Genomic DNA, 23,538 nt, shown 5'->3' with positions numbered 1-23,538 from the left:
AAAATTTTTAGGTGTAAAACCCTGGTCGAATATATGAGATGGCCTGAAGAGCATAATCCGATGAAATTCAATGAATAAATAAATAAAATGAAGAAATATACCGTGAGACCAGACCATCACGGAGGCCAAAGGAGCAATACCTGGAGCCGTAAGCCTGAACCATCAGAAAAAATCGAAGTAACTTAGAAGGCTTGTATAATACACACCTAACTGCGTAAGCAACTTGACGAGTGTGTGTCAGGCGCAAACCGCTGCCTATATTTTGAGGATAACTCGACGGTGGTAACCTGTAGCCATCAGGAAAAGTTAAAGTACGACTACAGACCAAAGCAAACCAATTTTTTATGATTGTTTTGATCGTTGTGTTGACCGCCAATACGTCTACAATATCACTGACACACTGTCTGAAAAAAAGGTGGAGTACCCTGAGCTCATTGGACGGATGTGAACTTCGTAAACGTACATGCTATCGGCTGGTACATGTATGATTAGAGTTGCAGTTTTCTGTAACAGGTAGAACGGCAACCAGAGTACTTTACTGTTATTCGTATTTAGAGTTGTTACTAATCGTGGTCGGGTACAAAATGGTGGTGAATGCCACACCTTGAGTGATTTACCGTGAAAGACGCCGAGGTGTCACTTACTCGAGTAAGACAGTATTATAAGCACCTGACAGAGTTTGAAAGCAGCCTCATTGTGGGTCCATTTAACTGGCTGGTCTAATCGTGCAACGTCCAGACATGTTGGGCATTCGAATCTGACAGTGGCTACATAGGAACATCAGGGCAGGAATACTCGAGGGCTTATTGAGTGCCTAGAAAATCTTAACGCCTTTCACATCTGGACTTCCACCAACGTTCTCTATTATCCTGCACCATTGACCGAAGTCTCTCAGCAGCCGCAGTACGGAATTCCCGTCCCATGGGTACGCTGTCGTTGACACAACACAAACGTCTCAGTCTGAAGAGATGCCATTACCGGGAACCATGTATGGTTGATGAATAGTGTTACACTGTGTTCAGATACGAATCTCAGTTCGTCAGCAAGTAAGGCTGCGGCTCGGGGAAAGGACCCAGTCTTCCTGTCTTTTGGGGAGGCACAGAGGTTTTACTCCTGATTTCATGGTGTGGGGAATCAACGTACATGACTTCTGATCACAGTAGGTAGTGACCGAGGGAACTTGGGTCTCTTAAAGTTGTATCAAGACAACAAAATTCCTCATGCATTGAACCTTCCTGGCAGATTAAATCTGTGTGCCGGACCGAGACTCGAACCCGGGACCTTTGCCTTTCGCAGGCAAGTGCTCTACCAACTGAGCTACCCAAGCGCGACTGACGACCAGTCCTCACAATTTTACTTCCGCCAGTACCTCGTCTCCTACCTTCCAAAGTTCACAGAAGTTCTCCTTCGAAACTTGCGGGAGTAGCACTACTAGAAGAAAGGATATAGCGGGGACATGGCTTAGCCACAACCTCGAGAACTTCTGTGAAGATTTGAAGGTAGGTGACGAGGTACTGTAGGTAGTACTTGTCGTCAGTCGTGCTTGGGTAGCTCAGTTGGTAGAGCAACTGCCCGCGAAAGGCAAAGGTCCTGAGTTCGAATCTCGGTCCGGCACACAGTTTTAATCTGCCAGGAAGATTCGAGACAAGCGCGCAGTATAGTGTTGCCATTTTCAACGGCGCATTACTTGTCCATGCATTACACATGCCTCTGTGAACTGTCTGCGTGATTCTGAGGTACTCCATGCCACAAACACATCCAGATCAGTACCGATAGAAGATGTATGGGAGCAGCTCGAACTGGTAGCTGCTCCAAACATGTGCTTGAGGGTACTCTGGCTGCTTAAAGGTACGTCACGACACCTAAATTCCTCATACCCTCTTAATCCGTGTAGTTCTGTTTTGTTTACTTCTGACCTTCTGGGTGCGTCACTCCGCCCCAGTTCTAGTATCGAGCACACGCACTGCGCACTGAGAAGTCAGGGGATAGCGATACGCACGTGTACAGATTGTGGAAGTGTAACATGCATAAGTGTCAGGAAGTCGTATCTGAAAGTATTTGTATGGAGTGTAGCCACGTATGGAAGTGAAGCATGGACGATAAATAGTTAGGACAAGAAGATAATAGACGCATTCGAAATGTGGTGCTGCAGAAGAATGCTGAAGATTAGATGGGTAGATCACATAACTAACGAGGAGGTATTGAATAGAATTGGGGAAAAGAGGAGTTTGTGGCACAACTTGACTAGAAGAAGGGATCGGTTGGTAGGACATGTTCTGAGGCATCAAGGGATCACCAATTTGGTACTGGAGGGCAGCGTGGAGGGTTAAAATCGTAGAAGGAGACCAAGACATGAATACACTAAGCATATTCAGAAGGATGTAGGCTGCAGAAGGTACTGGGAGATGAAGAAACTTGCACAGGATAGAGTAGCATGGAGAGCTGCATCAAAAAGGGATCACCAATTTGGTACTGGAGGGCAGCGTGGAGGGTAAAAATCGTAGAGGGAGACCAAGAGATGAATACACTAAGCAGATTCAGAAGGATGTAGACTGCAGTAGGTACTGGGAGATGAAGAAACTTGCACAGGATAGAGTAGCATGGAGAGCTGCATCAAACCAGTCTCAGGACTGAAGACCACGACAACAACAACAACATGCATAAGGTATAAAAGATTAATACATTGACCGAGCTGTAATTTGAACTCAGGCGATTCAAGTGAAAAGATTTTCGACATTTTTACGTCCACATGACGGGAATTAACAGACTTTGAATATGGAATGGTATCTGGAGCTAGACGCATGGGTCCCTCCATTTTGGAAGTCGTTAGGGAATACAATATTCCGCGATCCACAGTGTCAAGTGTCTGCTGTGAATGCCAACTTCTGGGGATTACCTCTCCCCCCGGATAACTCAGTGCTCGACGGCTTTCTGTTGACGACCGAGAGCAGCGGCATTTGCGTAGACTTGTCAGTGTTGACAAACAAGCAACACTGCGTGAAATAACAGAAGAAACTAATGTGGAACGTAGACAAACATCTCCGTCAGGGCAGTGTGGCGAAATTTGGCGTTAATGTGGAACGGCAGGAGAAGACCGACGCGAGTGCCTTTGCTAACAGCACTACGACGCCTATAGCGCCTCTCCTGGGCTCACGACCTTATCAATTGGTCCTTTCACTACTGGAAAACCATGACCTGGTTAGATGAGTCCCGATTTCAGTTGGTAAGAGCTCATGGTGGGGTTCGAGTGTGGCACAGACCCCACGAATCCATGGACCCAGGTTGTCAATAAACCATTGTGCAAGATGGTTGTGGCTCAGTAATGGTAAGGACAGTGTTAACATCGAATGGACTGGGTCCTCGGGATGTTCGCCTAGTTGAAGACCATTTGCAGCCATTCATGGACGTCACGTTCCCGAACAGCAGTGGAAAATTTTTATGGATGAAAATGACCCATATCACTGGGCCACAACTGTTGGCATTTGATTGTAAGAACATTCTGGACCATTTGGGGGACTGGTTTGGCCACCCAGGTTTCCCGACATGAGTCTCATCGAACACGAATAGGAGGTCAGTTCGTGCATAAAATCCTCCACCGACAACACTTTTGCGACTATAGAGGCAGCATGGATTGTCAACGATTTTTTGATTCCATGCCACGTCTAGTGGTTGCACTACGCCGGACGAAAGGAGGTTCTTTGACTCACCCTTTCGAATCGAATCAGTGCATTCATTTTGGCCAGATGCGGTACGAGTCCGTGCTGATAAGTTGGTCGTACAGCCAAGTTCTTTGTGTATTTGATTTGGTTTTGTAATCACTGAAATAACCTCTCCAACCCTCTCAACCATTGTAGTTCAGTGGGTAATGAAATCGGTCTTGCCTTTCAAAGGAACCACCTCGTTATTTGCTTGAAACTATTTAGAGGAAACACGAGAAACCTAAATCTTTATGGCCGAATGCCGATCTGAACCAGCGTCCTCCCAAATGAGAGTCCGGTGTAAAAACCAATGCGTCACTTAGCTCGGCCAGAACTAGCGAATTAAAAACGGCCAGAGCTAGCGAATTACAAACCACATCAAATTTTTAGTTGCCATGGGTACATGAATATTCGTTCTTTATCCATTCAGGAGATATATCATGAGATAGCGGGTGAATCTTATTGAAACGTACAGTACAATGATTTAACGTAACATAACGAACAGGATATTAGCGACACTGGAGTAAGGCACACCGAGGTGCAAAGAAATGAACCGTTTTCGTTTCAAGGCAGCATTACGGAATTGCCCGTAATGGATTTAGGGATACAGAAACTTAAGTACGAACGAATTGTGATGAAAGAATGACTCGAAAGACTTTAGTTCAACTTCTGACATGGAGTGGCTAACCTCTAAATGATGCCGTGGAAGAATTAGACATGACCTAATGGCGTGCGTCATGAATTAACTGTAGGCGAGCTTGGGCATAGGCGAGAGTTGATGGCCAGCACATCAAGGTGGCAGCGAATCTCGGTGTCGCCGGCGAGAGCCCTGTGCGAGCCCATCAGCGCAGACAAATGCAGGCACTGGGCTAGCGCGTCTGCTGCAATTCCGATTTACTTCCAAAATTAACAACGCTCTTAGAAAAAACTATCGCAGCTTTAATCAGGGGGTCATTCGAAGGTGCTTTTCTTCCAGCAACGAATGATACATGATTTATATTTAAAATTGATGCATTTATTTTATGTAATTATAGTTAAGTTACAGAGGTAAGATTAAACTAACAACGAATCACTACAGGACACTATAGAATGACACGGAGAATAGTAATATTAAAGGTTGGTATCATTAAAGAAACTGAGAAAGATCCATCCTAGAACTAATTATATTCTTAGTCGAACATATGCAACACGTATACACTGCCTGACAAAAAAATCGAGGCACGTAGAAGATGAAAAGGTTTCAAGACGGGCTGAGAAGGTACGTGATGTTCTTTCAGTGATATTAAAATTATAAAGAACTGGCCTGCAAGACCAACTTACCAGTACGAAGTTATATTACATCAGGCCTGGACGCATGCTCTGATTTGATTTAGAAGGGTGTCATAAAACCTTTATATCCTCCTCTGAGGCCAACTGGCAGACAGTTGCTGTAACTGGCCTTTTATATGCTTCATACTAGCACTGGGACGGAGTCAAGTTTCGAGCCGGTACCATGCATGTTCTGTCGGGAATCTTGTTGGCCACCGGAGTACCTCAGAATCAGGCAGACAGTTCACAGGAACTTGTGTCATATATGGACTAGCATTGTCCAGATGCAGAATGGTACCATAATAGTGTCGCATGAGATCATGCATAAGGACGATGTATGTCGTGATGTATCCTTCTGCTGCTAAAGTTCCCTGATTCACTACCAAGAGTGACCAGAAGTCATATAGAATGATATCCCCACACCACAACGCCAGGAGTAACACCGCAGTGACGCCTCGAAACATTGGAAGACCAGGACCTCTTCCTGGGTGGCCGCAACACTTTCTGGTGATCGTCCTCTGAGGTAGTGCAGAACTGCGATTCAGCTATGAACACAATATGACACCACTCATCAGCAACCCAACTTTCGCGGTAGCGGCACTTCTTCAGGATCAGTCATTTGTGTTGTGTTAGCGGTAACCTATGCATTATACGGGATTCCCCACTTCGGCTATTGTTGGACTTCGGCCAGTGGTCCTAGATAACACAGAATGTTGCAGGGAGTCCATCTTATAGGATGACCGGGGCTGATGTGAAGGGGTTACTGTTTGACTGGTACACAATAAGGGTATCCACCTGATCTACCGGTATGTTGATGACGAGCATGACTGCCTATACGTTCCCATCCAGTTCTACATCGAGCCACTGTCACATTCGATTGCCGCACGAATCTGGATTTAGCACGATTCCACCAACCGACCAAATAATGGACCAGGTGAGGCCCTATTAAAATTCTGTCGGGAGCTGATAATGCTGTCTCAGACGGGCATGCGGCATATATTTCACAGTGACTACCCATCATCTGACGATTTTCACGCCTCTTACATAGCCTAAGAGGCTTACAAAACCATGAAACATGAGCAACAGTAATGCACTGTTGTTCCCGCGCTACCTATCATAGATTATTGAAACTTCAATCATTTACATACCTGCTATTGATGTTACAGTGACATCCGACCATGTCTTCTAGGTGCTTAACTTTTTTCGTCAGCGAATCTCATTCATTTTATTTAGTAAGACCTAGTTTGATTGCGCTTGCGTCACGAGTGGGAAGAGCAGCAAAAATACCTTGGAACTGAATGGACTCATGCTTTGTTCTAATGCCTAGTGTAAATTAAGCAAATTTTGGTAGCTTATAACAAGAGAGGTTTAATGGATGCTGGAAACGAACAGTTGATGCAAACACCGTCATGTTTGCTGTTAATGTATGCACAGTGAGGTGCCAGTATTTTGAATGTAGGACGTAAGATGTTTCTTTCGTCATTATTCCTTATGAGGGCACTAAAAGTGTTGAATTTGGAGGCGAAGTGCGAACGCGAGTACGGAGCGTCTGGGAGCACAGAGCAAGGGACGGTGTGTGAAACAGGGGTTACCTGGGTTAGTATGTTCTTTAGGTTGGAGAGTTTAGTGTAGTTACCGTTTTAGCTTTTCCTGCTGTAGTGCCGAAGCGTTAACTTCGTCAATCTGGTGCAAAAGCGCAAGCTTTAGACAGTAAAACTAAGCGTCCAGTAATACGAAGTTCTGAATCATTCATGTGGAATTTCCCGCTGGAGTTAGCAGAATTTCCATGCAGTGCCACTGAGCTTTAGTGATTTAAAGCAAAGAGTCATTACTTTGAACTTTAGTTGTTACTTAGTGAAAGTCTTCAGTTTAATGAGCTAATATCAGAGAAATTATTTGGCACGAGGTTTCTTTCTGGATCTGAAATGTGCCGTCAACCCCCCTCCCCCCCTTTCCCTTTACCACCTTCTAAACATTATGGTGACCTACATACGTGCCCATTCTGTGGAGTATATTGTCAATATTTATTGCCGACTATAACTGATTGAATGGAACTAAAAGTCATGTGCGTAGGCCAGAATTGTTGATTCCCACTTGCTAAAATTCAACAGTCGCAGGTGCCATAAGCTTAAAATTTGACGTTGAGTTGACCAGAGTACGGCCATGTGTAGTCGCTTCCGTAGACAACCAGCAGATAAACAATTTAGTGGTCACTCGTCTTTCCAGCAGACTTATTACTAGAAGAAAATTCTGTTTACGGAGCAGGTTGCGTGTGAGGTTGCAGGGCTGAGTGTGTGATTAAGAGTTTTAGACTTTTTTTTTCGCATTCTGTTCACTTTGGCGAGGGCCTATTTGATTGTGAGAGAGCACTCACCTGAGGGCCTGTTGAGCACGGCCCGGCCGCAGACGCCGTCGTTGACGAAGGAGTAGAGTGCTCCGAAGGAGAAGCCCTTGCGGCTCCAGCTGTAGTGCGGCACCGAGTAGACGAGCCGCAGCGGCGACCACGACCGCACGCTCACGGGGAGCCACTCTTGCTTGAAACAAACGCCACGATCATCACAACAGGCCCGCTCAACGTCAGACAGCTACTGCAATGGTACCAAATATTAGACAGATCATCACAAGAGCACACTGGTCAATCTTAACCGGTCTAGAGCTTCTAGAACTGGTACAAGGCTGCCACGTGACCATCAAACTCTGAGGAACGTATTGATAGTAGAATGACGGCTGTACAGATGCAACGGAATCACATTGGATCACACGAAGAACGGCGAAAAGAAGTTGTCGTTGATTGTAAAATATTTTTATATAAATTGAAGTTGGAGACGGGAGAAAGGAAAGGGAAGGGATTACTGATGTCAGTTCCAACGGGACATTACATGTCCAAACGCACAGACACCACCATGCATTCATATATAAATAGGAAATTGACCATCTTCTTCAGTGATGATGCACAAACACGTCCGACGTCCTGCGGGAATCTGAGAGTAGCGAGCATGGAGGGAATGGACAGGAACGGCAGGTAGGTTGGTCGGTCGTCATGTGTGCCGAGATAGTCCGCAGAGTTGTGATGAATACAGTGCGCCGAGTGTCGCAGTGGTTAACGCACCGGCGTAGCCAGCTGGAAATCTCGGGTTCGAATACCGGTCCGGTATACATTTTCACTCGTTGTCGCTGATTCTACCTAATGTCCCTATGCATCTGACATCGGTAATCCCTTTCCTAACCTTTCTTTTTATTTCTTCCCTCTCCACCTTCAACTTACATATAATGTATTACAGCTGCGGATTCCCCGTGGTGTCTGTCCTTTCGGACATGTCAGAAAGAACACCCACCACGCATTCATATGAAAAATATTTTTACTCATTAAGCCGCATCATATGCCCATTGAAACTACTTCATTTGTAATCCTCTGCTGTTTTTTTTCCGGATTGCATGGGTGTCCCTGAATGGCTTAGCACTGTCGCAAGACAGTGTCACGTTCACTTGTAAAAGAATATTTTCCGGCGCATTTCTGAGGACTGGGGCTGTCGGGAGATAAGTTTCAGGCTCTTATTGGCGGACCGTCGACAGTTGGTTGATGCTGAAGCTAGATACTGAAAGGGGTGGGGGTCGGGGGGGGGGGGTGCGGGGGGTTATCGAAAGTATTATGGCTGTTGTGCCGCCTTCATTCTCTAGTGGACGTTAATATCTCTCGCTCGTTGAGACTGCGCGTATGCTTCTGTGGTAGGTGATAGCCATGGAGCCGGAAGCCTGCTGATGTCACCTCTATGGAAATTCCACCGATTTTTCCACATTTTCAGCTGCTTCATCGACTCTGCTTTTATAAATATTGCTTTGTCTGGTTAAGATTCTTCTTGGCTATATCCAACAACCAATCTTATATTCTGACTTAGGGGTCTGTGGCGTTCGTCTTCTTCAACTCATTCTTTTATTCCCCTTTGAGCTTCGAAAAAATGTACGACGACGTGCTGGAAAGTAATGCCTCCGAATTGTTTACTCCTCAAAACCGGTTGAGGTATTACACTTGATGCACATCACTTGGTCGACTTTCCTACTTTTTTGAAGCAAGTTCCAATCCTCTGCCACTAGAGGGCTCGGATTGTAGCGTGTGACGTGGCGGTGTGTTACGTAATTATGTCGATGTGCGTGAAACAGCGTGCTTTAAATGACTTTCTAACTGCAGAAGAGTTTTTCCATAGGTGAAGCACCTTCTCCTTCAGCATGACAACACCGGACCACACACGAGCATTGCGACATCTGCCAACAACGCGACACCTTGCCTTCACTACCACCGATCATTCTGCATATAGTCCCGACTTGATCACATCCGATACTCATCTGTTTCCTTCAGTTAAAGAACACCTTCGAGGACTTCTCTTTGACAGTGATGAAACGGTGCAAGCGGAGGTGATTCGCGGCTACATCAAGAAAGTAAAACATTCTGCAGTGGCGGTATCAACAAATCGGTCTCTCGTAGGGGGAATCATTTTCGTCGCCCATGTGACTATATTGAGGAATGAATATATAGACATCAACAGTAAAGATGTAGGTCGCTAACGAAGTTTGTTTTATTGAAAAAGCATCACGAATTTTCACATAAGAAATTCGAAGCCATTACTTTTCAATACGACTTCTTACGTTGCCACAACCAGCCGTCGCACCACACTTTTCCGCAGTATTTATATAGGGAGAGTCCGTGAAGTATTTGAAATCTCGAAGACTGGGTACTATTTTAATAGAAATGACGCTAAAGGCATCTACCTTCGTGATGCCGCTATGAAAAAAGTAAACACGCAGTCACGGCGAACGAGATATTTAAAGAACTGCCAAGAAACAAGCGAGGCAACACAATAACATTAATACTATCGTTTCCTGCGCTCTCCCATTATCTGCTTGCAGCATTTTCCCAAAGACGATGGCCCATCAATGTCAGCCTGAAGATTTCTACCCAATAACTCCACTTCTGCAAAGAATTGCAGGAAGAAACCCTTTTATAAGTGAACGCGACACTCTCTCGAAAATGTTCAGCGATTGAGGTGCACCAGTGGAATCCTGAAGAAGTTCCCAGCGAAAGAATCTAGAAGTCGAGCATTGAGAAAGTTTTATGTGGTAAGTGTGACGACATGGATGGTCAAATTTTACGGTGAATAACAACGGCCACAAAAGCTACTGACTTATAAAACGAACTATCGCGCTTGGGCGTTCCGTGAATGAACTTTACTGTGTTGTTGGTACATCAGTGCATACAGTCGAATGTGTCTACAAGGAATGACGTACCAATCGCAGCAATATAACACATAACAATAGAGAGGTCACACGAGTGTCTCACCTTGTCACTCGGTTTCAAAGCCGACAACGAGTTGCTACAGTCATTAAATGCAGGTTCATCCCAATCTGTTTCCGAGCGAATGTAGGGAAAAGATCTGAATGCAATGAATGTTTCGAGGCGGGTACCTCGCAAAAAGCCACTGATCACAGCGGCACGTCAATTTCCATCATGTTCTCAGACAAAGTAAAGCGTTAGAGCTGCCGACTGGAGGCGTGTAGTGTGGTCTTTCACGTCGTGATATTGCCTTTCTGTTAAATGAAGTGGGATGTCCATTGCACCGACGATCTAATGATGTATATAAGACGCCGTGTGTAGAGGGTGTAGTTCAGGCTGTACGAGGTTCTCTGATATTTCGGGATGTTCCTCGTCCCCTAACTTTGGCTCACTCACATGAGTTATCACAACCTGTGGGTTTATGTTAGTATTCCCTAAGACCAAGTGTTGCTCTTTCTTCTACAGGTTCATAACGAGTATGATGTGTATACTTTCGTCTACCAGACTAACAACTGCCATGGACGTAGGGATGCGTGCATTCGTTCCTAGTCTGACCAACATTTAGATGCCCTACCGCACCTCGACCGTTCCGCTAGATCAGTGCTTGCTGCACGTACAGACCAAATAATGTGGTAGACAGAGTACAACTTCACTCACATCTCTACAACTGCTTACTTTCCATGTACTTTGACTCTTACACCAAAGGTCTGATTTCTGTACAGATTGTAGTCTCACAGGACAATAAATTAGCCAACCATAGGGAAAAGATTAGAAGCATCCTTTAATGTCGTGTAATCCCGCCCCTCCACTTGATATCCGTCTGCATTCGATTACGAAATGAGTCCACAAGATTGTGGTGATACGTCGTATCCAGTTAAGCCACTCGCTGACGGTCTGATCGCGCAATTCCACCAACCTGCATGGGTGCTGATGTCTGCATTTTACCCGCTGTTCCAATGCGTGAGAGACATATTTCGTTTCATTTCCTATTGTTCAAGTCAGATGATTTGGCAGGACAGCCGAAATGTAACGCGAGGGGGAAGTTTTCAGAAAACTAGTTACAAATTCTCCCAGCCCAATGAACTTTGCTGCTGTCTTTATGTGCCTGTACGAGTGACGGCCTTTCTGAGGTGACAAAATGTTCACTACATCCAGTTTCTGCCGCATTACTCTCCCACTAACAGATAGAGATGGTCTTTCATTCACTGCCTGTGGCAATTCGTGTCGGGTTTGGAAGAGATTTTAACTCAAAAGTCATGAAACGCCTCTCCGGTCCCTCTCAGTCACGACCTTTCCTCGGCCACAACGTCGTGCTCGTGGCCACGTGCGTTACATTACTGCTTACAGACACGTTTAACAGCAACTTCACACAACGAATGGTCACTGGTGCGGCCAAACACGACTGCCACTTATTGCTATTTGTCACGTCGCTTCATCTACCCATGTTTACATTCAATATCCGATTGAAACATAAACGTCTCATCGATCGCTATTATTTTAGGCCCACGCAGAGGCAGTGCACACGCGATTGAGCACGTGATTCGATCACTGCACCATCTGTGAAGGCTTAACGAATCATCTGTGCAGGCGCACTGAGGTGGCTAACGATTTGTACGGTGAGCTTACATCACTTTTCTCACTCTATTTTATCCCTCAGTCTACAAATGCTATAAGCGTAAGTTTATCTCAGATTCGATAGTAAGATGTCCGAAGCAGTGTGACAACCAAACGATTGTATCTAGAACATTTATTACTTTTATGTTAATTTAATATTAAATATCACATGTCGTCTTGTTCCAAGAACCGGAGTGAAAGTGGTTTGGATCAATCTGGTCGCCGAAGCATTGTGAGTACTAAGGACACCCTTTGTTTACACTGAAATATGTTTATAAAGACGCGTGGTCTGCGAGAGCATCATGGATGCCAGCTGTTCAAACTTAAGCCACTGTACCTCTGTGCTGCTCTTTTTCTTTTTCTTTTTTTTTTTTTTTTTTTTTTTTTTTTTTTTTTTTTTTTTTTTTTTTGAAAAATGTAATTGTAATAATAACAGTAACAATAGAAGCAATAATAGGCTAATAATAATAATAAAGTAAAGGCTAGACAAGACAACATCATGCTTTCCTAACTCTAAGGAACAGAATCAGGAAAGATATACCTGCAACAGCCGTGCACCTGTAGGACATAACTAGGATCGCTGCAGTCAGAGTAAAATTAGCTTCACCGTCTCCGCCGTCCTTTCCGCCCATCTAATACAACCATTTTTATGCATTAAAACAACTGTCCAGATAGTTTTTATTATTATTGTTATTATACATTTTTGCCCTTAAGACAGTGATTGAACTTGAATGATACATGATTATTCAATATTCCCGTTTTTATGTTTTCTTCTTCTTTCTGTCTTCCCAAAATCTCTTAACCATTTCACTGTGTTCGTATTTCCTTTGTTGTGTCCATATTTTTCCCGGTTTCTTCCTTTCTTTTACTTCCAATTTCGTGTTAATAATTTTGTTTCTGAATTTGTCTCGTTCATCTATCATTTCTTTATTGACTCCTGCTTGTTTTAGGTCTTCTTCTATTTCATGAAACCAGTTGGTTTCTATGATTGAGCTGCTGACTACACCAAAAATCCTCTTTCTGAGTCTGGTGTTGTTCATTCTGTGTATGTGCACAAAGAATGTTAACCGACTTTTTCTGATTGTGTCTGTGAGTCTGTCTGTATGTTCGTACAGTTCTTTGGTTGGCCTCTTCATCCATACACCATCTCTATGTACTGCTCCTAAACTTTTTCGAAGGATTTTACGTTCTGTCTCTTCTGTCTCTGCGATCCCTGATGCCCCGATTGTGGTCGTTTCTGTTGCATAGAGGGCTTCTGGTAGTACAACTGTATTGTAGTGTCTGAGTTTCGCCTGTCTTTTATTGTATGCATTCTGAAGTTTTTCTTTTCGTTCTGTATTGGAGGCCTTGTTTGATACTCAGGTTTGCATGTATTCTCCAAGATACTTGAATTTTTTCACTTTTTTAACCAATCCGTATTTTGTGTGCATTATTTGTGTATTGTTGTTCTTTCTTTCCATATATTGTGTTTTCTCGTACAATATGTGTAACACCGTTTTAGGAGAAACTTCATGTAAATATTCCAGGGCGTCTTGTGCTTCTTCTCTGTTATTGCTGAGTATTACCAAGTCATCTGCAAATGCTAGGCATTTTATGATTGTATTGTTAGCACGTGTTGTTCCTAACTGAATTCCTTTTACTTTTTTTTGCCGCTGCTTGATAATTTTGTCCAGGACTGTGCTGAATAGAAGTGGTGAGAGACCATCTCCTTTCTCCTTGTCTGCCACTTGTATCTCAAATGGCTCTCCCATGTTCTTCTAGTGTGTCAAAGAGAGTCTGCCTGTCAATGGAGTCATAGGCCTTCTTAGTCCACAAATGTAACTACAGAGCTGTTCGCCTGTCTGACCTTCAAGAGTGTTCGCAGGTTCCAAATTTGTTCAATACAGGATCTTCCCTTTGTGAACCCTGCCTGGTATGCACCTATCTTTCCATCCACTTGTGCTTCCAGTCTGTTCAGTAACACCTTGGAAAGAATTCTACAAGTGACCGGTAATAATGAGATCCCTCTGTACTTATTAGGGTCTGTCCTGTCTCCATTTTTGTGGAGTGGGTGAATCAGTGTTCATTTCCATTCCCGTGGAATTTTCTCTGTGCTCCGTATCTCCAAGAGAATTTTATGAATTTTCTTTGTAATATTTTGGTCTGTGAGTTTCCATATCTCAGCGATAATGCCTACTTCCCATGGAGTTCTGTTGTTGTTTAGTTAATTTTATAACCTAATCAACCTCTGTGGTTGTAGGCGACTTCGAGTCTGTTTTTGTGAAGTGTAATTTGTCTTTGGGCTTCTCACAGTTGAGGAGTGTATCAAAGTATCCTTTAAGACAATTGCAATTTTCTTTATTTTTTCTTTCTAGAGATTCATTTGTTCTTCTGAAGCAGATATTTGGAGGCTGATAACACATAGTATTTTTCCTGAATAATCTGTAGAAATTTCTCGTGTTATTTTTCTTGAAATCTTCCTCGATTTCATTTAGTCTATTTTTGTCGTATGTCGTTATTTTATTTGTGACAGTTTGCGACTTGTCATCTTCGGGAAATGAGCTCCATCTGGATACGGCTGGTAGCTCCTCAGATGCTCACGCGGCAACACGTTTTTCAAACTGAGTGGTTTACGATCGTGTTGCCCCAGAAGCGTCCGAGGTGCCGCCAGCAGCGGTAGGCAGGTCGCGCTCATTTTCTGAAGACGAATTCCACATGAAGTCGAAACCGGTCACTAATAATATAATATTGCGATCTGGACTATTGCTTTAAGCTAGAGTCACCAAATCGCTCTCTGGACGATCTCCATATTTATGACTTTTTCCTTGTTGCTATTTAATTCCCGCTGTCGCTTGAACAGCTTATTAGTTTATTGAGATCAACAGAAATTTAAGATGGAGGAAAGGTGATCATTTCTATAATTCTCGCTTAGATGATACCATTTGCAGCACGGAACACCAAGGAGTCCATAGTCGGATCGCTTGCAACAGATTCACGATTCGCTTTTAATTATTTCATTGCTGACCGGTGTTAACCGTAACAAGAAAACAACAGACGCAAAACATACTATTAACAGATACGTCGCTTTATCTTACTTGGCATAACAAGAATAGGATAAAGATTTATTTAAATCCTTGACCACGGTTTCGGAATATCTAAATACACCTCCATAAGAAGCAATAATACACTAAAATCCAATCCTGCAATGGGGATACATAAAACAATCGTGCCAAAGGCGTCGTCAGTAGTTGGCATGATGGGATCCATTTGTTGCCCTGCACACGTCGAGACGATATTCCACTTCTCGTCACTTGTTCACCAACATTTCAGGTGTAACAGTCCCAACCGTCACGACGATTCTTCCCCGTAAATGATTGATGACTCTGATCTTTCCACTGTGCGCATCATCATCAATTCTGTGTTGAAAGTCAACAGCAAACTTATACCTTTCGATTTCATCAGTGGGTTTTATTTCATGTAACAGTTGAAACTTAAGTCTTTTACCCACAACATCATACACAGTACCTTTAGACATTTCTAATTGTAGACTGCGTCTGGCCAATGTCCGAACTCACGAAACAAGGATCCGTTGAACAATATCTTCAGGAGTTCTCATTTTACCTGGTGATTTTGCTTTTAGAACACTACCAGGTTCATTGAAAAACTTTAGCCAATGTTGGACAGATTTGCTGTAGGTGGTTCACCACCGTACTGACATCTGTAATTACGTTCCAGTGTTACAACTGACTCAGTTTTCACAAGCCAAATAACACACTGCGCTTTCTGTTGCGGGGTACACATTGTTGCTGAGTTGCACTGCACTGCACACACGCCTGGACTGAACTGAGGGGAAAAACAGCACTGGTGCCGTCTCAAGGTCAAATAGATCTGCCAGTTGCAGGCGAGCCTAACTTGGAGAGTTAATGAATCAGACACCACAAACTAGAATAGTGTACGTCACTTTGTGCAGATTCTAGAACACATTAGAATTAGGAAGTTCTTTTTCACCCCGTATATAAAATATCTTTAAGAGTAGACTTCTAAATATGTTCAAGCTGAGGGATACAGCTTAGAAGATTGGTACAAGTTAGGGAACCTTAATCCGATAGTGGGTATATTTTGCTCAGAGTTTCTATTCTTTTAAATCAGTTAACAAGAACAGTATCCTACAGTTGATGATGTTTAAACTGCTTTTAACCTAATGTTTGGGTTAAATAAACAAAACCTCAGAAGTGGTCACTTCCACTTATATGTCATGTCTTAAACTATACCCCTTTACTAGTATGTGTTGTCCGCCCCTGGTAGCTGAATGATCAGCGTGACGGATTGTCAGTCCTCTGGGCCCGGGTTCGATTCCCGGCTGAGTCGTCGAATTTTCTCCTCCCAGGAAGTGGGTGTTGTGCTGTCCTCATCATCATCCTACCATCCTCATCGACTGCAGGTCGCCGAAGTGGCGTCAAATTGAAAGATCAGCACCCGGTGAACGAACTGCCTAACGGGGGGCCCTAGCCATACGATTAAATTAAATAAATACTACTATGTGTTAGCATAATAGCACTTCATGGACTTCAGTAACACAAGGTGTGGTAGGCCCACCTGGAAGTCGCCGCAGAGACAGGCGAGCGACTGCCCGTCGTCGGTGGCCAGCAGCAGGTGGTCCATCTGCGCCAGCGGCAGCAGGTTGGTGACGCAGCGGCAGCCGCCGTCCCCGCATTGCGTGTGGCAGTGCGGGTCCTGCGTCAGCCGCGCCAGCGAGTTCACCTGCGAGACAACAGGAGCCAGCCAGTGTCGCGACAGTGCATGTCAAGGCAAACGGATGAATCCTTGCGAAGGAAGTCTAGTGTTGGTGCAGATATGCAAGTGGATGCAGGCTGCTAATTTCACGGACAGAAGCTCCGTAACACGCAGGATTGCTAGAGGGAACCGAGGATATTTCAAGAACAGAAGTGCCTTTCGTTAGAAGTTCACTCAGTGAAATTGAAAACGTCACGGAGGTGCTTGCCCAACTTCAGTGGCAGACGCTGCGAGAGAGGCATTCTAGATCACTATTTAGTTTGTTATAAGAATTTCGAGAGCGTACGTACCTTGAAGAGCCAAGCAATATATTGCTTTCTCCTGTGTATACCTCGTGAAAAGATCATGAGGATAACATTCGAGAGATCCGAACCCTCCCGGAGGCCTACCACCAATTATTGTTCCCAGGGACCGTTCACGACTGGAACAGGATGAGGGGAAGTGGCAGTGGTACCTAACGTACCCTTCGTTACACACCACAAGGTGGCTTGCGGAAATAGGTGATTCAGGTGCACCTACGTATGAGTTTTAGGCAAACCGTAACGCCTTCTGATGGCATGCTAAATTTTTCATGTTTTCTCTCTCACTATCGGCGAACTATTAGTCCTACAAACAAAAATGTATAGGACTTTTTCGTAGGAACTTCAGGGTACTTAAATTTTTCAGAGGGATACGTTTTGCTTGGAGGTCGTGGTTTTCGAATTATTCAAGAAATACGTACAAAAGTAACATCAAACGCGTTTTTATTGACTAACTCGAAAACCGCGGCCTCCAGCGGAAATGTATTGCAGTATGAAAATTAACTGTATTAAATTTCTTACAAAAATGTCCTGTTCTTTTTTTTCTACAGGGATGATACGTTGCGTGTAGCGAACGATAGAACATGATAATCTGGCTTGTGGTGTTTGAAGGCGTTTCGGGTTGCATAAAAACCATGCGCAGGGGCAACTGAATCACTGTGCATGTGTAGATGTAAAGTGTTGTGACTTCATAAGTTTCTGCGGCAGATCGTAGTTTACAATGAAAGGGCATATCGATGGGTAGCCTCATTTTTTTATTTATTTGTTTTCTCGTCTACGAACGTAATGATGGAGTTCTAGGGCACCGTATTTACCACAAACCTGCTTACACTAACCGGTATTAGCATGCTACTAGCTGTTATCCATCGTACCAACGCCTTGAAGTTCTAGATCTGAAGAGGATATACCATATATGATGCGGAAGGCTTACCACACAACACTGAACATCTGAAGTCTGTATTTAACCGAAACGGAATCTGGGGAAGGCAGGCCGTCCTGCCGTGGAATTCGGACCATCAACCGAAGTACATCAGCTCCTTCCTATCATGGCTAGGAGCATATCAGCAAAAACAGAGAGAATTTTAAGGAAATTAAACATAAAAGATGGGCTTCGTATGTTCCGCAGGATTAATCCTCGTTTGTGCTCCGTTACATATGGTGTGGGATCAAGGAGGTATGTTGTATTTCAGATTTCATATCGCTGCGGTAATGTACACATTGTTCAAACCATCCGTTCTGTTGAGAACAGGAGCATTATGAACTACAAGCAAATTATGGTGGTAACATGAATTTCTTCTAATACACTCTAAGACCATGAAGAAATTGTCCGAATGGAACGGATATCGGTAGAGCTGCTGTACATGTACTGGCATTCCATAAAATTCCATAAAATTTTGATAATTTATTCAGGAGTAAGAGTTTCACAAAGTGAACAAGACAATAACGCGTTGGTCCATCTCTGGCCCTTATACAAGCAGTAATTCGGCCTAGCAATGACTTGATAAAGTAGTTGAATGTCTTCCTGATGGATACCGTGACAAATTCCGTCCAATTGGTGCGTTATTTCGTCAAATTCCCGAGTTCGTTGGAGGGTCCTACGCATAATGATCCAAAAGTTTTCAATCGGAGAGAGATCCGGCGATCTTGCTGGCCGAGGTAGGTTTTGGTAATCACGAAGGTATGCAGCTGAAACTCTCACCGTTTGCGGCTTGGCACTATTTTGCTGAAATGTTAACCCAGGATGGCTTGCATTGAAGGGCAACAAAAGGAGCGTAGAATATCTTCGACGTAACGCTGTGCTATAAGGATGCTGCGGGCAACAATCGAAGAGGTTCTCCCATGAAAATAAATGGCACACAAGAGCATCAAAATTGCAACGCAAAGCTCTGCATCGGCAGATACGCTTGATGTTTGGAAGCGTATGTGACGCTTAGGCTCAATACATTGGTCCTGCATGGACTTGATAAGATTACGTAAGTAACGGGTAAGGCCAACTCTAGATTGCGGTATATTGGTAGAATCCTGAAGCGAGGCATTCCTTCAATAAAGGAATTTGCTTACAATACTTTAGTTCTTCCAGTTTTGGAGTATTGCTCGTCTGTATGGGGCCCTTACCAGTTGCGTCTGGTTCAAGAGATTGAGATGGTCCTAAGACGAGCAGCAAGATTAGTGACTGGTACATTAGCCAACGCGAGTGTGTTACAAATCACATAGAAAGTTTGATGTGGGATACACCTGCAGATAGACGACGCTCTAAACGGAAGGGGCTGCTCACTAAATTCCAAAGCAGATCCTCGCCAAGGATATAGAGCATATATTATTACCACCAACTTTCATATCGCGCAATGATCACCATTCAAAGATAAGGGAAATTAGCGGTCCACACAGTTACTTGGTTACAGGTTTTGAAATGTTAAACTCATTTGCTACCGGTCGGGTTCGAAGTTTGCATCATTGCCCAAGTTTTAAAACCATGTAAACACCGATTAAATTTTAAATAAACTTAAATTTATCATCAGCTACGTGGATAAATCACGATAGTGTAACAGCCTGACGGATTAAAATTGTGTGTCAGACCGATATTCGAGATTGGGACATCTGACTTTCTAAGAAAATTTGTCAGTCGATTGAGCTTCAATTTCGCCAATACCTCATCCTCAACATTCCATGAGCGCTAGTCTAGCTAGGTATGCAGGAGAGCTGCTGAGAAATTTGGGTGGTTGTAGATGAGGTACTGGCGGAAGAGAAGCAACTGAGGACAGGTTGTTTAGTCCTTGGATAGCTCAGTTCGTAGAGCACTTCCAGCAAAAGGTAAAGGTTCCAAAATGGTTCAAATGGCTCTGAGCATTATGCGACTTAACTTCTGAGGTCATCAGTCGCCTAGAACTTAGAACTAATTAAACCTAACTAACCTACGGACATCACACACATCCATGCCCGAGGCAGGATTCGAACCTGCGGCCGTAGCGGTCACGCGGTTCCAGACTGAAGCGCCTTTAACCGCACGGCCACACCGGCCGGCAGAAGGTAAAGGTCCCACGTTCGATTGTCGGTCAGGCCCACAATTTTTAATCTGTACACATTCCACTGCAAGTGAAAAATCAATCTGAAATCATCATACGTAATATTTAGAAAAACAATCATTGTACATATGTGTTAACCGAGTTGTTTGTCCCAATTTATAACGTCACGCTTGCAGTCATCATATGAGAAGGAAGAGTGTAACAATTGCCTATGGATCCAGCAGCTTCATCTAATAACATAATAAATTGAACTGGCGTATAGTCACATGAAAACCTACTAATAGTTTTGACTTAGAGTGTACTTCGGCCGTCGACCGCCAGGAGTACAAAGGTATCTATTGTACAGAGATTTGTGTATCAAGGTTCTTGGGACATAACGCGTGAACAACCTGTCACATAAATTATCAAAAACAATTTAATTTTGATTTGTATTATTAGTCACTGATATTACTGTTTCGATACTGGCTATATTTATTATTTTTATGCTGTTACTTGTCCTTTGGCTCTGGCTTCTTTATTTCATTTTTATCTTTCAGGTCGACCCGTTAATGTAAAGTAGGAGCAGCTGTATGCTAATACGTTCATAGTCTTTGGAGCCAAGAATCAGTGGGTGTTGTAAGCCACTGATGCGAATCAGTCTTTAGATCAGTCCAGCTGTGTACGCATTTCCATTGTATTGTGTTATTACTGACCAACAGCCGACGAGTTTCAATAAAATTTAGCACACGTAAGTGTATTAAACCCTTCATATAAGAAACTGTTTAGCAATGAACTGCTCCGTTTCTTGACATTAACTCATAGTCGTGGACGTCACACTTTTGCGATATATTAGGTGATCAAAAAGTCAGGATAAATTTGAAAACTCAATAAATCACGGAATAATGTAGATAGAGAGGTACAAATTGATACACATGCTTGGAATGACATGGGGTTTTATTAGAACCAAAAAAATACAAAAATTCAAAAATTGTCTGACAGATGGCGCTTCATCTGATCAGAATAGCAATAATTAGCATAACAAAGTAAGACAAAGCAAAGATGATGTTCTTTACAGGAAATGCTCAATATGTCCACCATCATTCTTCAACAACAGCTGTGGTCGAGGAATAATGTTGTGAACAGCACTGTAAACCATGTTCGGAGTTATGGTGAGGCATTGGCGTCGGATGTTGTCTTTCAGCAACTCTAGAGATGTCGTTCGATCACGATACACTGGCGACTTCAGGTAACCCCAAGGCCAATAATCGCACGGACTGAGGTCTGAGGACCTGGGAGGCCAAGCATGACGGATGTGGCGGCTGAGCACACGATCATCACCAAACGACGCGCGCAAGAGATCTTTCACGCGTCTAGCAATACTTTGTGGTTGTTGTTTTTTTTTGTTATAATAAAACCCCATGTCATTCCAACCATGTGTGTCGATTTTTACCTCTCTATCTACATTATTACATGGTTTATTAAATTTTCAGATTTATACTGACTTTTTGGTCACCCGGTATATGGAAGTTAAAGCAATCAACGACATGGAACTACACATCCATAACATTCGTGAAGATGTTCAACAGGTTTCATTTAAGAGCTCCGCAAGTCGGTGTCGGGGTGTTTATATGAAACGAATGCAACTCTGCTCATGGTTGTCGCATGACTGATACACAGGTGTAATGTATTCAGGCTGTAACTTTTGTTACAAATACTTAGGAAAACTGCTTATTTGTTGAGTGATACAGTCCCGGAATTCGACTCACCGTGAGTGTGACGCTCTGGTTGGCGGCCGGCACGAACCTCTGGGAGCAACGGAGGGCGCCCTCGATGTTCCAGAAGATCTGCTGGCTGCCCGGGTTGGTGACGGTGCCCTCCCGGCTGCTGCTCAGCCCGTAGTACGCCACGTCGCACAGCGAGTCCGGCTGCAGCGTGCCTTCCACGTGCTCTGCACACATCAAGAAGGCATTTGTAGAAGGACATCAGAGATTATACGCTATTGCCAGCAGTAAGCAGAATCTGTTCATTGAACGCCGCATGGCGTTGCTGACACACGAGGCGATAAGGATAGTAAGTAAGCGGAGCAGACGAAAGGGGGAATACCTGCTCTAGGTATCAATACATTTGCAATATTGTTATTAATTTTATTTCAGTAGACTAAGAAATTCAGTTCAACTTTTTTACAAATATAGCGTAACGTGCAGGGCACGGTCTTGGGAAGGTGAGTCATACACTGGCCGAAACCGTGCGACGGAATAACGTCTGTGGCATGATACACCGGCCTGCCACTGGTTCTTATACAGTTTCCTACACTCGTTTAGGCAAATGCTTGACTGCTACCGAAATTCCGCCTAGCAGAGCACAATACACGAACAGTTAAAATACCATCACACACAGAACGAAATTCGCACGTTTTACAGACAGACGGCGCACGCGACTTCTTTCTCTTACGACTGCGGCCTCAGGAATGGCATCCTTGCATCCTGTCACAAACGAAAGTAATAAAAGATTACACTTTGACGACCTATCAAGTATGACCACTCGCAGAAGACGCAAGTGTGGTGTAGTGGTTGCGAGTTTAATTCATAATCGTAACGTCGTCGGTCCCGGGTTCGAATCCGCTGGGACGGTATCTCAGCGTGTTCGGCCAGAGAGCTGTTTAGCCTCTGTAATAAAAGAAACTGAGTGGAAGGATCAACAAAGCGAACTTTAACGGATGCCATGTGACGTTCGAACGACAAAACACAACGATCTGCAAGGAACAAAATTTAAAAAAAAATCCCCACCGCTGCTTTAATTTTGATAAACAATTAGCATTGGCGGCCGAGACTTATGGCATATGAAATGAACCCCATTCGGCCTATGGCCTTGTCAAAGAAGGCGGAGGAGCGGACAGAGTTTCAGGGCACTCTCTTGTCTTGGGGGTGGGAAACTGTCCCTAAAGGCAGAAGAATCAGCAATGATCAACAGCATGAGGAAGCAGAAGGCAATGGAAACCACTGCATTAAAGACACATAATGTGTATCCACAGAACATGTGGCTTGTAATTGAAGAAGAGTCATGATGATCTCTCCTTTGGCCAAAAATATCGGAATAGTCCCCCATTCGGATCACCGGGAAGGGGCTGCCAAGGGGGAGATTACCCTGAGAAAAAGATTGAATAATCAAAGAAAGTATAACGTTCTGCGACGAATGGTTGTCTAGAAATAAACCTATACAGCGACTGTTGGTATTGATTATTCAACGTTCTACGAGTCGGGGGGTGGAATGTCAGGAGCCTGAACGTGGTAGGGAAACTAGGAAATCTCAAAAGGGAAATGCAAAGGCTCAATCTAGACATAGTAGTGGTCAGTGAAGTCAAGTGGAAACAAGACCAGGATTTCTGGTCAGATGAGTATAGGGTAATACCAACTGCAGTAGAAAATGGCAGAACGGGAATAGGATTCGTCATGAGTAGGATGGTTGTGCAGAGAGTGTGTTACTGTGAACAGTTTGGTGACAGGGTTGTTCTTATCAGA

The 23,538-nt window shown here is 43.8% G+C and overlaps 1 protein-coding gene across 1 annotated transcript in view; it reads right to left on the bottom strand.

The window, feature by feature from the left end:
* The window catches only part of LOC124616411, a 262,291-nt gene that overhangs the window by 24,123 nt on the left and 214,630 nt on the right, over positions 1-23,538 (bottom strand). Inside the window, exons 12-14 of the mRNA XM_047144715.1 lie at positions 21,787-21,968; positions 16,522-16,686; positions 7,381-7,540 (exon numbers count right to left, since the gene is read on the bottom strand). Coding sequence (XP_047000671.1) covers positions 7,381-7,540; positions 16,522-16,686; positions 21,787-21,968 — 507 coding nt within the window. The remainder of the gene's footprint in view (positions 1-7,380; positions 7,541-16,521; positions 16,687-21,786; positions 21,969-23,538) is intronic.

Source organism: Schistocerca americana, chromosome 5 (genome assembly GCF_021461395.2).
Source record: "Schistocerca americana isolate TAMUIC-IGC-003095 chromosome 5, iqSchAmer2.1, whole genome shotgun sequence".
Classification (NCBI taxonomy): Eukaryota; Metazoa; Arthropoda; class Insecta; order Orthoptera; family Acrididae; genus Schistocerca; species Schistocerca americana.
This window is presented reverse-complemented; position numbering and strand designations above follow the sequence as displayed.